Genomic DNA, 12,376 nt, shown 5'->3' with positions numbered 1-12,376 from the left:
ACCTCCCGTGGCCATCAGTCCACTCACACTGCAGGCTGACTCCACTGTCATTACCTCCCGTGGCCACCAGTCCACTCACACTGCAGGCTGACTCCCCCTGTCATTACCTCCCGTGGCCACCAGTCCACTCACACTGCAGGCTGACTCCACTGTCATTACCTCCCGTGGCCACCAGTCCACTCCCACTGCAGGCTGACTCCCCCTGTCATTACCTCCCGTGGCCACCAGTCCACTCACACTGCAGGCTGACTCCACTGTCATTACCTCCCGTGGCCACCAGTCCACTCATACTGCAGGCTGACTCCACTGTCATTACCTCCCGTGGCCACCAGTCCACTCCCACTGCAGGCTGACTCCCCCTGTCATTACCTCCCGTGGCCACCAGTCCACTCACACTGCAGGCTGACTCCACTGTCATTACCTCCCGTGGCCACCAGTCCACTCACACTGCAGGCTGACTCCACTGTCATTACCTCCCGTGGCCACCAGTCCACTCCCACTGCATGCTGACTCCCCTGTCATTACCTCCCATGGCCACTAGTCCACTCACACTGCAGGCTGACTCCCCTGTCATTACCTCCCGTGGCCACCAGTCCACTCACACTGCAGGCTGACTCCCCTGTCATTACCTCCCGTGGCCACCAGTCCACTCATACTGCAGGCTGACTCCCCCTGTCATTACCTCCCGTGGCCACCAGTCCACTCGTACTGCAGGCTGACTCCCCTGTCGTTACCTCCCGTGGCCACCAGTCCACTCGTACTGCAGGCTGACTCCCCTACATACAGCGTGCTGCGCAGATAAAGCCGCTCATCAGAGTTCGATTCTAGCTCACGGCCAACACCGGTGGCGATTATCTTACCTGGTCTTGGGTCTCTCCTAGGTCTACTCAGCCTTAAATCACCACCTGGTGCAGTGTGTAATATCGCCACAAGGGAGACAAAGGTGGCCGTGCGTGGTGCTGGCCTCCGACCCCCTCGTGTGCCGTGCCAGCTTTCACTGGAGCTCGCTGACGACCCGTTGACTGCTCGGGGCGGGGTCGGCGGGCCGGGTGGGATCTTCGTGTTTGCTTCGTGTGCGATTGCGGACGTGCGTGTGCGGTTTGTGCGCGCAGCTCAGGCAGATGGAGATGCAGCTGGACGAGGAGGCGGAGGAGAAGCAGAAAATCCTGAAGGAGCGGCGGGAGCTGGAGGCCAAGCTGGCTGCTGTCGGGGAGCAGGTGATGGCGGCTCTCACACACGCATGTGCACGTGCACACGCGCACACACTCACACGCAACAACAACCGCCATTCGCCACTAAGTGGCGGTGACGTCACCACGACGCTTGTGCTAGGCCATGTGCATCTGTCGGCACGCCGGTCGCGCTCGGAGCTGAGCCCTACACTGGTTGTGCGAGCCATGCGCTGTTGTCTGCTGTGCTGTGTGTGCTGTGTGTGTCAGCTATGTGGGGAGCGGCGGTGCAGCGGTTAGCACATTGTGCTACGATCCCGGCAATGCTCGTGGCCGACATCGATGACCAATATCCGAAGCTGTCCTGGACCTTTCCCTTGGTCAACTCGGCCTTAAACAACGAGTATCCGGTGCGGTGTGTTAACATCAGCACTGGGGAGACAAAGGCGGCCGGGTGTGGTGCTGGCACCACCCACTCCCCCACGCTCATGGGCCCCGCCAGCCTTCGTAGGGGCTCGGGAACAGCACTTGCCCCCAACGTCTGCTCGGGCTATACGGGGAACTTTGTCTTCATGACCGGGTGTGCTGCCGGCCACCCGCCTCCCCAGCAACAACGTTGCTCCAGCAGTCTGCTTCAGAGGTCGCAAACGAGTTTTGATTCCTTACCCGTACCCGTACCCGGCTGCACCAGGGTCGCAAACGGGTACCCGTACCCTACCCGTACTCGGCCGGGTACGGGTAGGGTGCGGGTATCGGGTACCCGATTGCGACCTCTGGGATGAAGCCATGTTGCAGGCGCGGGTGGGTTGATTCTAGGAACTTGAATTGTGAGAAGAGACAAGACGTTGGGAAATGAGTGACAAACGGTTACTCACCAGTCACTCACGGCCTACCCGTACCCGGCCGCACCAGGGTCGCAAACGGGTACCCGTACCCGTACCCGGCCGGGTACGGGTAGCCGGGTATCAGGTAGGGTACGGGTATTGGGTACCCGGTTGCGACCTCTGGTCTGCTTTAAAGACTGCACGGGGCGGGAATCTTTGTCGTCGTACGCCAGTTCTGCACGCGCGGCTCACGTGCGTGGCGCGCTCGCGTGCGTGCGTGCAGGCGAGCTCGCGGGACGTGGAGGCCGAGCGTACGCTGCGGCTGGAGCTGCGGCGCACGCGGGCGCTGCTCAACGACGCGCAGACGCTGTGCGCCCACCTCTCGGAGAAGAACTCCTCCCGCAAGGAGGTGGCCACGCTCAAGAGCCAGGTGGGCAGGGGCGGCGACGACGAGGTGGAGGCGACGGCAGGGGCTGGGAGGGAGGATGTGTGGAGCGGAGTCACGGGACGCGTGCGGTGGGGGTGGGTTTTGGTTGGGTGCACCGGAGTGAGGTGCGGTGGGTTGTGGTGTGTGCGGTGTGCGGTGTGTGGTGTGTGGTGTGTGCGGTGTGCGGTGTGTGCGGTGTGCGGTGTGTGGAATGTGGTGTGTGTGGTGTGTGGAGTGTGCGGTGTGTGGAGTGTGCGGTGTGTGGAGTGTGCGGTGTGTGCGGTGTGTGGTGGTGTGTGGCGAGGCAGGAAGGCGTGTGTGGATGTGTTCAGGTTTGTTTTCCATCTTCTTGTTCGCCATAGTACGGAAGTAGAGCAGGTGGATTAATGTCCACCTGTACGGGGATTGAGTATCACCCCCCCCCCTCGCATAGGCGTGTGACGACGTGTGACGGCGCGTGACGCACGTGTGACGCGCGTGTGACGGCGCGCGTGACGGCGCGTGTGACGGCGTGTGACGGCGCGTGACGGCGCGTGACGCACGTGTGACGCACGTGTGACGGCGTGCAGCTGGAGGAGGCTGAGCTGGCGTGCGCGGCGGCGGTCAAGTCGAGGAAGGCGCTGGAGAGGGAGCTGGAGGAGGCGGTGACGTCGCTCGACGAGGAGAAGAGGGCACGCCAGCAGGTAGCGGCTCTCCCCTCCCCGCCTGACCCCCCCCACCCCGACCCCTGACCCCACCGCCCCCCCCCCCCTGCCGTTGTTCGTCGCCACCACGTCGTGCGGCACAGTCCGTCGTTCGTTGTACTGCACTCCGCTGCAGCATCTATGCTTCCTACCTTCACCAACCAGGATTGCAAAACATCGAAAGTGAACTCCGGCTCAAATGAACATTGTGGCGGTGGTCATCTTCCATTTACAGCACTGAGCCAGTGGTGTCAATTCTGCATTCATATGGCAGGGCCGGGTATGTCCGTAGGACAACGACTGCTGACGGCCATCTCCGCGTGTGTGCCACCTTGGCCTACGTAGGTGCTGCTCGCAAACAGCACTTGTCCCACGAGTCTTTTAAGGCCATGGGGCGGGGGGGGGGGGTATCTTTATCCTGTGCGCGCGTGTGTGCGTGTAGCATGGCGGTTAGCGCGCTTTCACGACGAACCCGGCGAACCGAATTCGATTCCTGCTCACGGCCAACACAAGTGACGATGATCTAAACCGCTCCTGGGCCTCCCCTAGGTAGACTCAGCCGCTCGTGTGCCGTGCCGGCCTTCGTGGGTGCCGCTCGCTAACAGCACTTGCCCCAACAGTCTGTTAAGGCTACATGGGGGGGGGGATCTTTGTCTTTGCAGGCGGAGGAGCAGCTGAGCCTTCTGCAGCGGGAGGTGAACGAGCTGCAGAACCGCGCAGAGGAGGCCGAGGAAGACTCCACGGAGACGCTGCGCAAACACAAGGCGTTCATTGCACAGGTGGAGCGCGGTGGGGGAGGGGGGGGCGGCACGATGCGGTGGGGCACTGAGCCAATCCCTGGCTCTCTTAAGACTCGGTGGTGGCCACAGTCTACGGAATCTCTTCATCATTGTCATCAGCGTCAAGTATCTGGGCATCTCCTGCCGTGGTTTGTGCAGCGGATGCGGTTCAGGGGTTGTGTGCGTAAGCTTTTGTTGCCAGCTAAAAGGGTAAAAAAAACAATTATCATATTTTGCTATTGGCAAAGGAGGTTTCAATTGTGCGTAAGCTTGGTTATAGTGGCTGCCGTGAAGATGGTCAGAATCGTAATCGGAATATTTATTAATAACTGCAGGAGGCACGGGGTAAGAACGTCACACCAACAAACGATACAAAAACACGATTGCGGTGCAAAGTACAAGAAAGTTAAAGAAATCACTTAAAAATATATATTCGAATGCAACTAAACGATTTGTATCTCACGAGGTAAAGCCCATTGAGGTATTAACTTACTTCTCAGAAGCGACCTGCCCACAAATGACAGCCCAACAAAGTCGCTTATCACGCGGGAAATGCATCGCGGTCGCTGTGGCGCTAATGTAGTTGCCGCGGCGATGACGCGGCGGGTGCTGCTGCAGGCTACGCAGGACGCGCTGCGGCTGGAGGAGGTGCGGGCGGAGGTGGACGAGGTGAAGAGGGAGCGGCAAGAGCTGCAGAGCAAGGTGAGCGCGAGGGCGCGGGGGGGGGGGGGGGACGCAGGCCGCCGGGGAGGGGTGGCGGCAGAGGTCGCAAACGGGTTTTGATTCCTTACCCGTACCCGGCCGCACCAGGGTCGCAAACGGGTACCCGTACCCGGCCGGGTGCGGGTAGGGTACGGGTATCGGGTACCTGTTTGCGACCTCTGGGATGAAGCCATGTTGCAGGCGCGGGTAGCTTGATTCTAGGAACTTTTATTGTGAGAAGAGACAAGACGTTGGGAAATGAGTGACAAACGGTTACTCACCAGTGACTCACGGCCTACCCGTACCCGGCCGCACCAGGGTCGCAAACGGGTACCCGTACCCGGCCGGGTACAGGTAGCCGGGTATCGGGTAGGGTACGGGTATCGGGTACCCGGTTGCGACTTCTGGGTGGCGGTGGGTGGCGGCTGGGGATGGTGGCAAACGAGGTGGCGATGCTGGTCGTCATCGTGGTGGTGGTGGTGTGTTGCATTCATGAGGATGTATAAATATGTCGAAACTAATTCGCAACGTACGTAGCTAACCGTGAAAGGACAACAAACTAAACACAAATAGCAGTTCGAAAGAAATTAGTTGACAGTCTGGATTTACAAGTGCATAGCGCCAGTGCCTTCTTTGTTCGCGCAGTGCGAGTGACCGCGATCGGTGAGCGTGGCAGCGAGGGCAAGTGAGCACAGATGGTGGTGGAGAATGCAGAGGAGTGGAGCGGCGGGCCTTGTGGTGAGGAGCTGCTGCTGATGCTGCTGCTGCTGCGTGTGCTGCTGCAGGTGTCGGGGCTGGAGGGAGCTCTGCTGGAGCTGCAGCAGTCGAGCGTGGAGCGCACCGTCGTCGGGAGGCTGGAGGCTCGAGTCCGCGAACTCACGGCGACGCTGGACCTCGAACGCTGCGCTACGCGCCGAGTCGAGGTACGCGGGTGTCTTGGCTTCCGTGCGCGCGTGTTGTCGCGTACCGGGGAGCGGCGGTGTCGTGAGTGGTTAGCGCACTGCACGATGCAACCCGCCAGCCAGGTTTTGAATGTCGCAAAGTTTCCGATTGCAAGCCGCTCAACTCTACCGCTGAGACGCCACATCCTGACGCAAGTCCTGCACCGATACCACCACTGACAGTTGGCGATTGGGGCGGCGAATATGCGTGCGTCTGTGTGTGCGCGCGTGCATCAGTCCCAGCTGGCGCGTTCTCGGGAGACGGTGGAGAAGCTCACCTCGGAGAAGGAGAGCGGCCCCAACGCGGAGCTCCGCCGTGGGGACACAGCCCGGGCGGCGCAGAGGCAGCTGAGGGAGCTGCGCGAGGAGGCCGCCGTCACGGAGGACAAGCACGCGGACGCGCTGCGCAAGCTGGCGCACGCCGTGCGTGCATCCACACGCCCCCACACGCGCGTCGTCACGTCGCTAGCGCCGCTCCCCCTTGCGGAACGAGGCTCTCGTCCCGGTCTCTCTCGGGCTCTCGCCCTCGTTAAACAAAACCGACTTGAACATCCTCAGATGGGTCACGCCACCGCTGGAGGAATATCTTGGGTGCAAGGTTGCTGCGAATGTCCACGACGAGGTGGTTTACGGCTCCTGTCGTCCGGCGGCGCCGCTGGTTTGGTATTTTATTAGCTCCGTCCTTTACGGGCGCTGGCGGTGGTCCCTGCGATTGGTCCCCGGTGTTGGCGGCCGCCCTGTGGTGCGAATACAACCATGGTAGTAGGAATAACAACACGCGATGTTTGCTTCGCTAAGAATGAGAATATTTATGCTGGAGGAATCCGATGAGCTGTCAAGCTCTTTTTCACGGGCGTCGAGCAGGGGCACGGTTTTCAGAACGGTGCAACAACAAATTATATAAAAACACGATGAAAGTACAAAGTATAGGAAAGTGTAAAAAAAACACTTAAAAATATACAAATAAAACTATTGTCATCTTACCAGGTATATCCCACTGAGGTATTAACTTATTTTTTCAGAAGCAACCTGGCCACAAATGATAGCTTAACAAAGTGGCTTTATCGTCACGTGGAGATTTACAGCAGCGAAATAATCTACATCATCTCAATGCAATGTTTCACCTTGGGTGGCCAAGGCTAATCGACCACAGGAGCAGGCAGGGTGTAGAGAGAGGAGAGGGCCCTTACGTGTGAGCATCTGGCTATTCTCTCACCACCTTTGGGTCAAAGCAAGCCTGATTTGGCTGCTGACAAGACGCTGAATGTTAAAGCCGGTCAAGGAGTTTGCTTGTGTTGAACTGATGCCGCTGAAGCTGAAGCAGCCACCTGATGACGGAGGCTTGTGTTGCCTTCGAAACGTCGTGATTTGTTTTAATTTAGTAGTTTTCATTTTAATTTATGTTATTTTGTTTTTTACCTACGTTATCCTTGCAGTCACGAAAACTTCAAATCTAGAATTGATGTCGCTGAAATTGCGCAATCTCAGAAGGCCGCGTGGCCGGTGGGATGTGTACGGGAAAAAAGAACGCTTTAGTTATTTACGCGGAGACACAACGCGTCTCAAGGAAGGCGTACTGTCCGCTCGCTCATCGTGTTTGTCATTGTGCGTGTGTGTCAGATGCCATTACCATACTCCATCATAACCTCACGGCCATTGACCAGCAGAGATTGCCACGTCTGCTGAGACTCATTAATATTGCACAGGAGGCGGAGCTGGAGCGGGTGGAGGCGGCCAATCAGAGTGCGCAAACGGAGTTGAAGCTGGCCTTCCGACGAATCACAGAGCTGCAGGCAGCGCTGGAGGCGGAGCTGGGGAGTGACGATGGGGAGAGGTGTGGCTCCCTGACTCCTCCCCCTTTCCTTAGAGTCCCGAAGTGACGTGGTCCCCTAATACCTCCTGGGGTCCCAATCCATCTGAGTCCTGTCTCTGAATCCCTGTCTCTGAATCCCTGTCCTGAATCCCTGTCTCTGACTCCCTGTCTCTGAATCCCCGTCGCTGAATCCCTGTGTGTGAATTAGGGCTGAACGTCTTCTTGGTTCTTTCGGTAAAGTCACGTAGAAGGGAAATAATAAAATAATAAAAATAAAACATGATAAAATAATTCTCACGACGCTGTCTTCCCGACAGACCTGTTCTTTACCTGAGGATGGCTGCTTGCGTTGTGGCCGAAACGTCGTGAGAATTGTATTTTATTGTTTTATTTTTATTATTTTATTATTTGACTTCTACGTGACTTTACCAAAAGAACCAAGAAGATGAATCCCTGCAGTCACGAAAGCTTTAAATCGAAATATAGGGCTGAACGATGAATCGATTTCAAATCGAAATCGCAATTTCAAACAATGCAATTAGCAAATAGCAAAGGCTGCGATTCTTTTGATGTTTTAAAAAGTCCCATTACTTTCTTATTGGAATTGTTTTTATTTTTTATAATGGTAACTTTATTTATTGAACAATTGTTCTATGTTTGATTGTTATATTTCAATTAAAACATTTGAATAAGTACATGTTGGAAGCAATTCATATCTTTTAAGTCCTAATCCTTGCATTAGAATATATAGAGCAATTCATATTTTGATCGTATCATGTGATAATGCTCCATCACATGTTTTAAATCTATTACACAGTGAATATTGAACTTAAGTTTGACTTACATATTACGATTGCGATTTGATTTGCGATAAATTGTCAGAAAAATCGCAATTCGATATTTTCCCCAAATCGTTCAGCCCTTGTGTGAATGCCTCTGTGTCTCCCAATCTCTCCCCATGTCCTCGGTTTCTCTTACTGCCCTGACTCCGCATCTTCAAGCCACCGCCCCTACCTCCATGGTGTCCATGGCTTCCCCGTGTTAGCCACTATGCCCCACACCCCAAGGCAACTTCACCTAGTCCCTTCTCTCTCTCTGCTTTCCAGCCTCTACTCAAAACCTTCCTCTTCAAATCCTGTGCCTTGACAAGGGTTGTCTGTTTAGCTGGATGTGGGGTACGTGCTGGGATGTGAGGGCGATGAGTGGCGGGCATGTGCAAGCGCCATTGTGGTGTGTGCTTTGTATGTGTGGTGACAGCGACGGGTACGGGATGGATTCGGATGAAGACGGAGCCGAGAATTGGATGCCACCACGACGCACGCACAACACGTAAAGACGCTCGCCGCAGTTGCACGGCACCCATCCTCACCACACGACACACCACAACACACCGCACCTCTACCAACACCTCACCCAACCTAACGGGTTACCGCAATAGATACACAGAGGCAAGGCCACAGAGGATTGCCAAGTCTGGTGGAGTCGATTGCCAAGTCTGGTGGAGTCGATTGCCAAACCGGTGGAAAGCCACCTGTGCCACTAGTCCCCTGCGCCCTGCTCGGCCTGCTTGTGCCAGAGAGACGGTGCCACGCATGGGGCTGAGTTGGGAAGCATTGCTGGCAGTAGTGTGGCACAAGCTGTGTGAGCACGGTCGAGGTAATGAGCGCCGTGGCGTTCGGTCTCACGAGGCCTGCTTGGCACGGCTCGGTCCCGGCAAACGGTCGGTGGAAAACCGGCTGTCCCTTGCGCTGGCTCGGCTCGGTATGTGGCAGTGGAAAAAATGGGTAAATCTGGAGGTCCCTCGCCTGCTGCACGGGCGGCCGTGATATTCCTTTGAGCGCTCTGTCCCGCGTGATGCCCGCGCGCCGCTTGTGCCGACGAGCAGAGGTGGTGCAAGCTGGCGTGACGGTGCGTGTGCCTGCGTGTGCAGGCTCGCTGCGGGCAGCTCCGACGACGACGACGACGACGCGGCCTAGCGGGGGAGGGGTGGGCGGGGGACTGCTTGGCGCCGCCACACGAGGCCGGCGGGATGAGGATTTTTGTGTCCTTGTGGCGGCCGTCGCCGAGAGGTCTCGACTGGGAACCCAAACGGGGACTGAAACCACTACGGGGGACGAGCCTTCCAAACGGCCCACGCCGTCCAATCAACGGGAAGCGTTCCTGGAACTGGAATGACACCGCGAAGGAAGCAGCAGCGTATCTGGAACTAAAACTGGAATTGTTAAAATCCAGAACTGGAACCCACCGTCGGACCCAGAATGAAATCGGACGGTGGTCTGGATGTTGGGATTAAATCGTGAACGGGGGGGGGGCACTGCGTTTGAATCCGCGGGTGTGTGCGGATTTCCCATCGCTAATGGGGTCCCGCGGAGATGCTGAAAGTGCAGCTGCAGAGGTGACCCCGGTGGGGGGGGGGCCGGCGGCGAGTTTGGGTGCGGCCGCGCTCCCGGCTACTTATATCTCTTAATCAGACTTATCCTTGAATTTAACTTTGCTTGTGTAACTGGAGGACCCCGCCCAGGTTTATATTTTTTGTTGATGAGATGGGCGGCCGATTTCCCCCCCCCCCCCTCCGCACGTTAATTCGTGTATCGGTAACGCTGCCCTCGCGTCGTTTACGGGGTAGGGGGGGCGGGGGGGCAGCTTCACAGGGTCCACGTGGGTGCTCTCCTCGCTCTGCACGGGGTCCATGTCGTCACAGCGGAGCTCGAGACGTCTTAGACGTGCAGCCCGGCCTGGCAGCTACGTCCACGAGAGTACAATACCTGGGAACGCTGTTCCCCGTGAGTGCCTGGGGGGGGACACACGCTCCCTGTGTCCTGCAGCTGTCTCTGATTCTTGCTTGGACCTCTGCTGCACGGAGTTGCCACCGGCTCCTGCGGGGCAACCTTAGTGCTGCTTTCTAGAAAGCAAAGTCCCGCATCGGAGCACGCGGGCTCCGATGCGGCCGTGCAAGCTCCGGAATTTTGCCGAGTGACTTGGGCCTCTCCGCCACCTTCGTGGGAAGGGCGGCCACGTTACGGACTGCCCTGCCGGATGATACAACGGGGGAGGGCGGGAGTCCAGCGTAGAGGTTGTGTGGTCTGACCAGTCGGCCTTGACGCGCGCGGAGTGCAGACGCATGCACGGCTTGCACGCAACTCGGCAAGGAGCACTACACCCTTGCCACTGCCGCGGATCGGATGGCAGCTGGAAGCTCTGCGAGACATGTCCACACCGTGGCCCAGCATGGATGGTGCACCGAGGGTGCCCCACGGCCCCCGCGCCGCGCTGCGTACACTGCCACCGCTGCGCGGCATGGGGCACACGCATCATCGCGACACACCGCTCCACGCACGTCATCACGCGTCGAACGCCACACCACCACCACCACGTACGGCGCCAAGCACACTGCCACAAAGCACGCTGCCATCACAGCGCACCTGACAAATCGCCGCACGGCACCCTGGTAAGCGGCGCGCCACACCAGCAGCAGCAACAACACCACAACAACAACACCACAACAACAACAACACCACAACAACGACAGGCCAGGTACACGGCACACATCGTGCAACACGCAGCGTGGATGTGCCGTGCCGGGACGTTACAATCATTACACGCACACACAAAAACAAAAGTATTTTATTTTAAAATATCAACTTTTATCGTGTAATTATCTCCGTCTCTATATCTGGTGTTGGTGGCTATCCGTGATATCTACAATAAATTGTTTATCAAAGCATCTGCCGTGTCACGCCGTAGTGCCACTCAAGACGCCAGCACCGTCAGACGACATCACCTGGCACCACGTGACACCCCCCCTGAGTGCCCCCCTCCCTCCCCCCTCCCTCAGTACCCCCTCCCCCCTTCAGTGCCCCCTCCCTCAGTGTCCCCTCCCTCCCCCCTCAGTGCCTCCCTCCCCCCTCAGTGCCCCCCTCCCCCAGTGCCCCCCTCCCTCCCCTATCCCCCTTCCTCAGTGCCTCCCTCCCCCTCCCTCAGTGCCCTCTCCTACCCCCCTCCCCTACCCCCCTCCCCTACCCCCCTCCCTCAGTGCCCCCCCTCCCTCAGTGCCCCCCCCCTCTCTACCCCCTCCCTCAGTTCCCCCTTCCCCCTCCGTCAGTGCCCCCCTCCCCTCCCTCAGTGCCCCCCTCCCCCCTCCCCTCAGTGCCCCCCTCCCCCCCCCCTCAGTGCCCCCCTCCCCTCCTCAGTCTCCCCCCCCCTTTCTCCCCCAGTGTCCCCCTCCCTCAGTTCCCCCTCCCCCCCTCCCTCAGCCCTCCTCCCTCCCTCACTACCCCCTCCCTCCCCCCTCCCTCACTACCCCCTCCCTCCCTCCTTTCCCCCTCCCTCCCTCCTTCCCCCTCCCTCCTCCCCCCTCCCTCACTACCCCCCTCCCTCCCCCCCTCCCTCCTTTCCCCCTCCCTCCTCCCCCCCTCCCTCACTTCCCCCCTCCCCTCACTACCCCCTCCCTCCCTCCTTTCCCCCTCCCTCCTCCCCCCCCTCCCTCACTTCCCCCTCCCTCCCCCCTCCCTCACTACCCCCTCCCTCCCTTTCCCCCTCCCTCCTCCCCCCCTCCCTCACTACCCCCTCCCTCCTTTCCCCCTCCCTCCTCCCCTCCCTCCTCCCCCCCCTCCCTCCCTCCCCCCTCCCTCCCTCCCCCCTCCCTCCCTCACCCCTCCCTCCCTCACTACCCACTCCCTCCCTTCCCCCTCCCTCACTACCCACTCCCTCCCTCCTTTCCCCCTCCCTCCTCCTCCCCCCTCCCCCTTCCCCCCTCCCTCCTCCCCCCTCCCTCACTGCCCCCTCTCTCCCCCCTCCCTCACTACCACCCCTCCCTCCCTCCTTTCCCCCTCCCTCCTCTCCCCTCCCTCCTCCCCCCCTCCCTCCCCTCCCCCCTCCCTCCCTCACTACCCACTCCCTCCCCCCTCCCTCACTACCCACTCCCTCCCTCCTTTCCCCCTCCCTCCCTCCTTTCCCCCTCCCTCCTCCCCCCTCCCTCACTGCCCCCTCCCTCCCCCCCTCCCTCACTACCCCCTCCCTCCTTTCCCCCTCCCTCCTC

General features: G+C 58.9%; 1 protein-coding gene across 2 annotated transcripts in view; it reads left to right on the top strand.

The window, feature by feature from the left end:
- Window positions 1-11,062, top strand: part of LOC144735755 (unconventional myosin-XVIIIa-like) — a 45,204-nt gene extending 34,142 nt beyond the window's left edge. For both annotated transcript variants that reach the window (XM_078618266.1, XM_078618259.1), the window contains exons 38-47: window positions 1,113-1,217; window positions 2,277-2,423; window positions 2,990-3,103; window positions 3,766-3,882; window positions 4,501-4,584; window positions 5,370-5,507; window positions 5,763-5,948; window positions 7,232-7,359; window positions 8,596-8,667; window positions 9,269-11,062. In XM_078618266.1, coding sequence (XP_078474392.1) covers window positions 1,113-1,217; window positions 2,277-2,423; window positions 2,990-3,103; window positions 3,766-3,882; window positions 4,501-4,584; window positions 5,370-5,507; window positions 5,763-5,948; window positions 7,232-7,359; window positions 8,596-8,667; window positions 9,269-9,314 — 1,137 coding nt within the window. In that variant the 3' untranslated portion in view covers window positions 9,315-11,062. The remainder of the gene's footprint in view (window positions 1-1,112; window positions 1,218-2,276; window positions 2,424-2,989; window positions 3,104-3,765; window positions 3,883-4,500; window positions 4,585-5,369; window positions 5,508-5,762; window positions 5,949-7,231; window positions 7,360-8,595; window positions 8,668-9,268) is intronic.
- The last annotated feature ends 1,314 nt before the right edge of the window (window positions 11,063-12,376 follow it).

The sequence above is a fragment of the Lampetra planeri genome, chromosome 3 (assembly GCF_965212315.1).
Source record: "Lampetra planeri chromosome 3, kcLamPlan1.2.h2, whole genome shotgun sequence".
NCBI classification, from domain to species: domain Eukaryota; kingdom Metazoa; phylum Chordata; class Hyperoartia; order Petromyzontiformes; family Petromyzontidae; genus Lampetra; species Lampetra planeri.
Note: the sequence above shows the minus strand (reverse complement) of the source record. Positions and strands in the feature narration are given on the sequence as shown.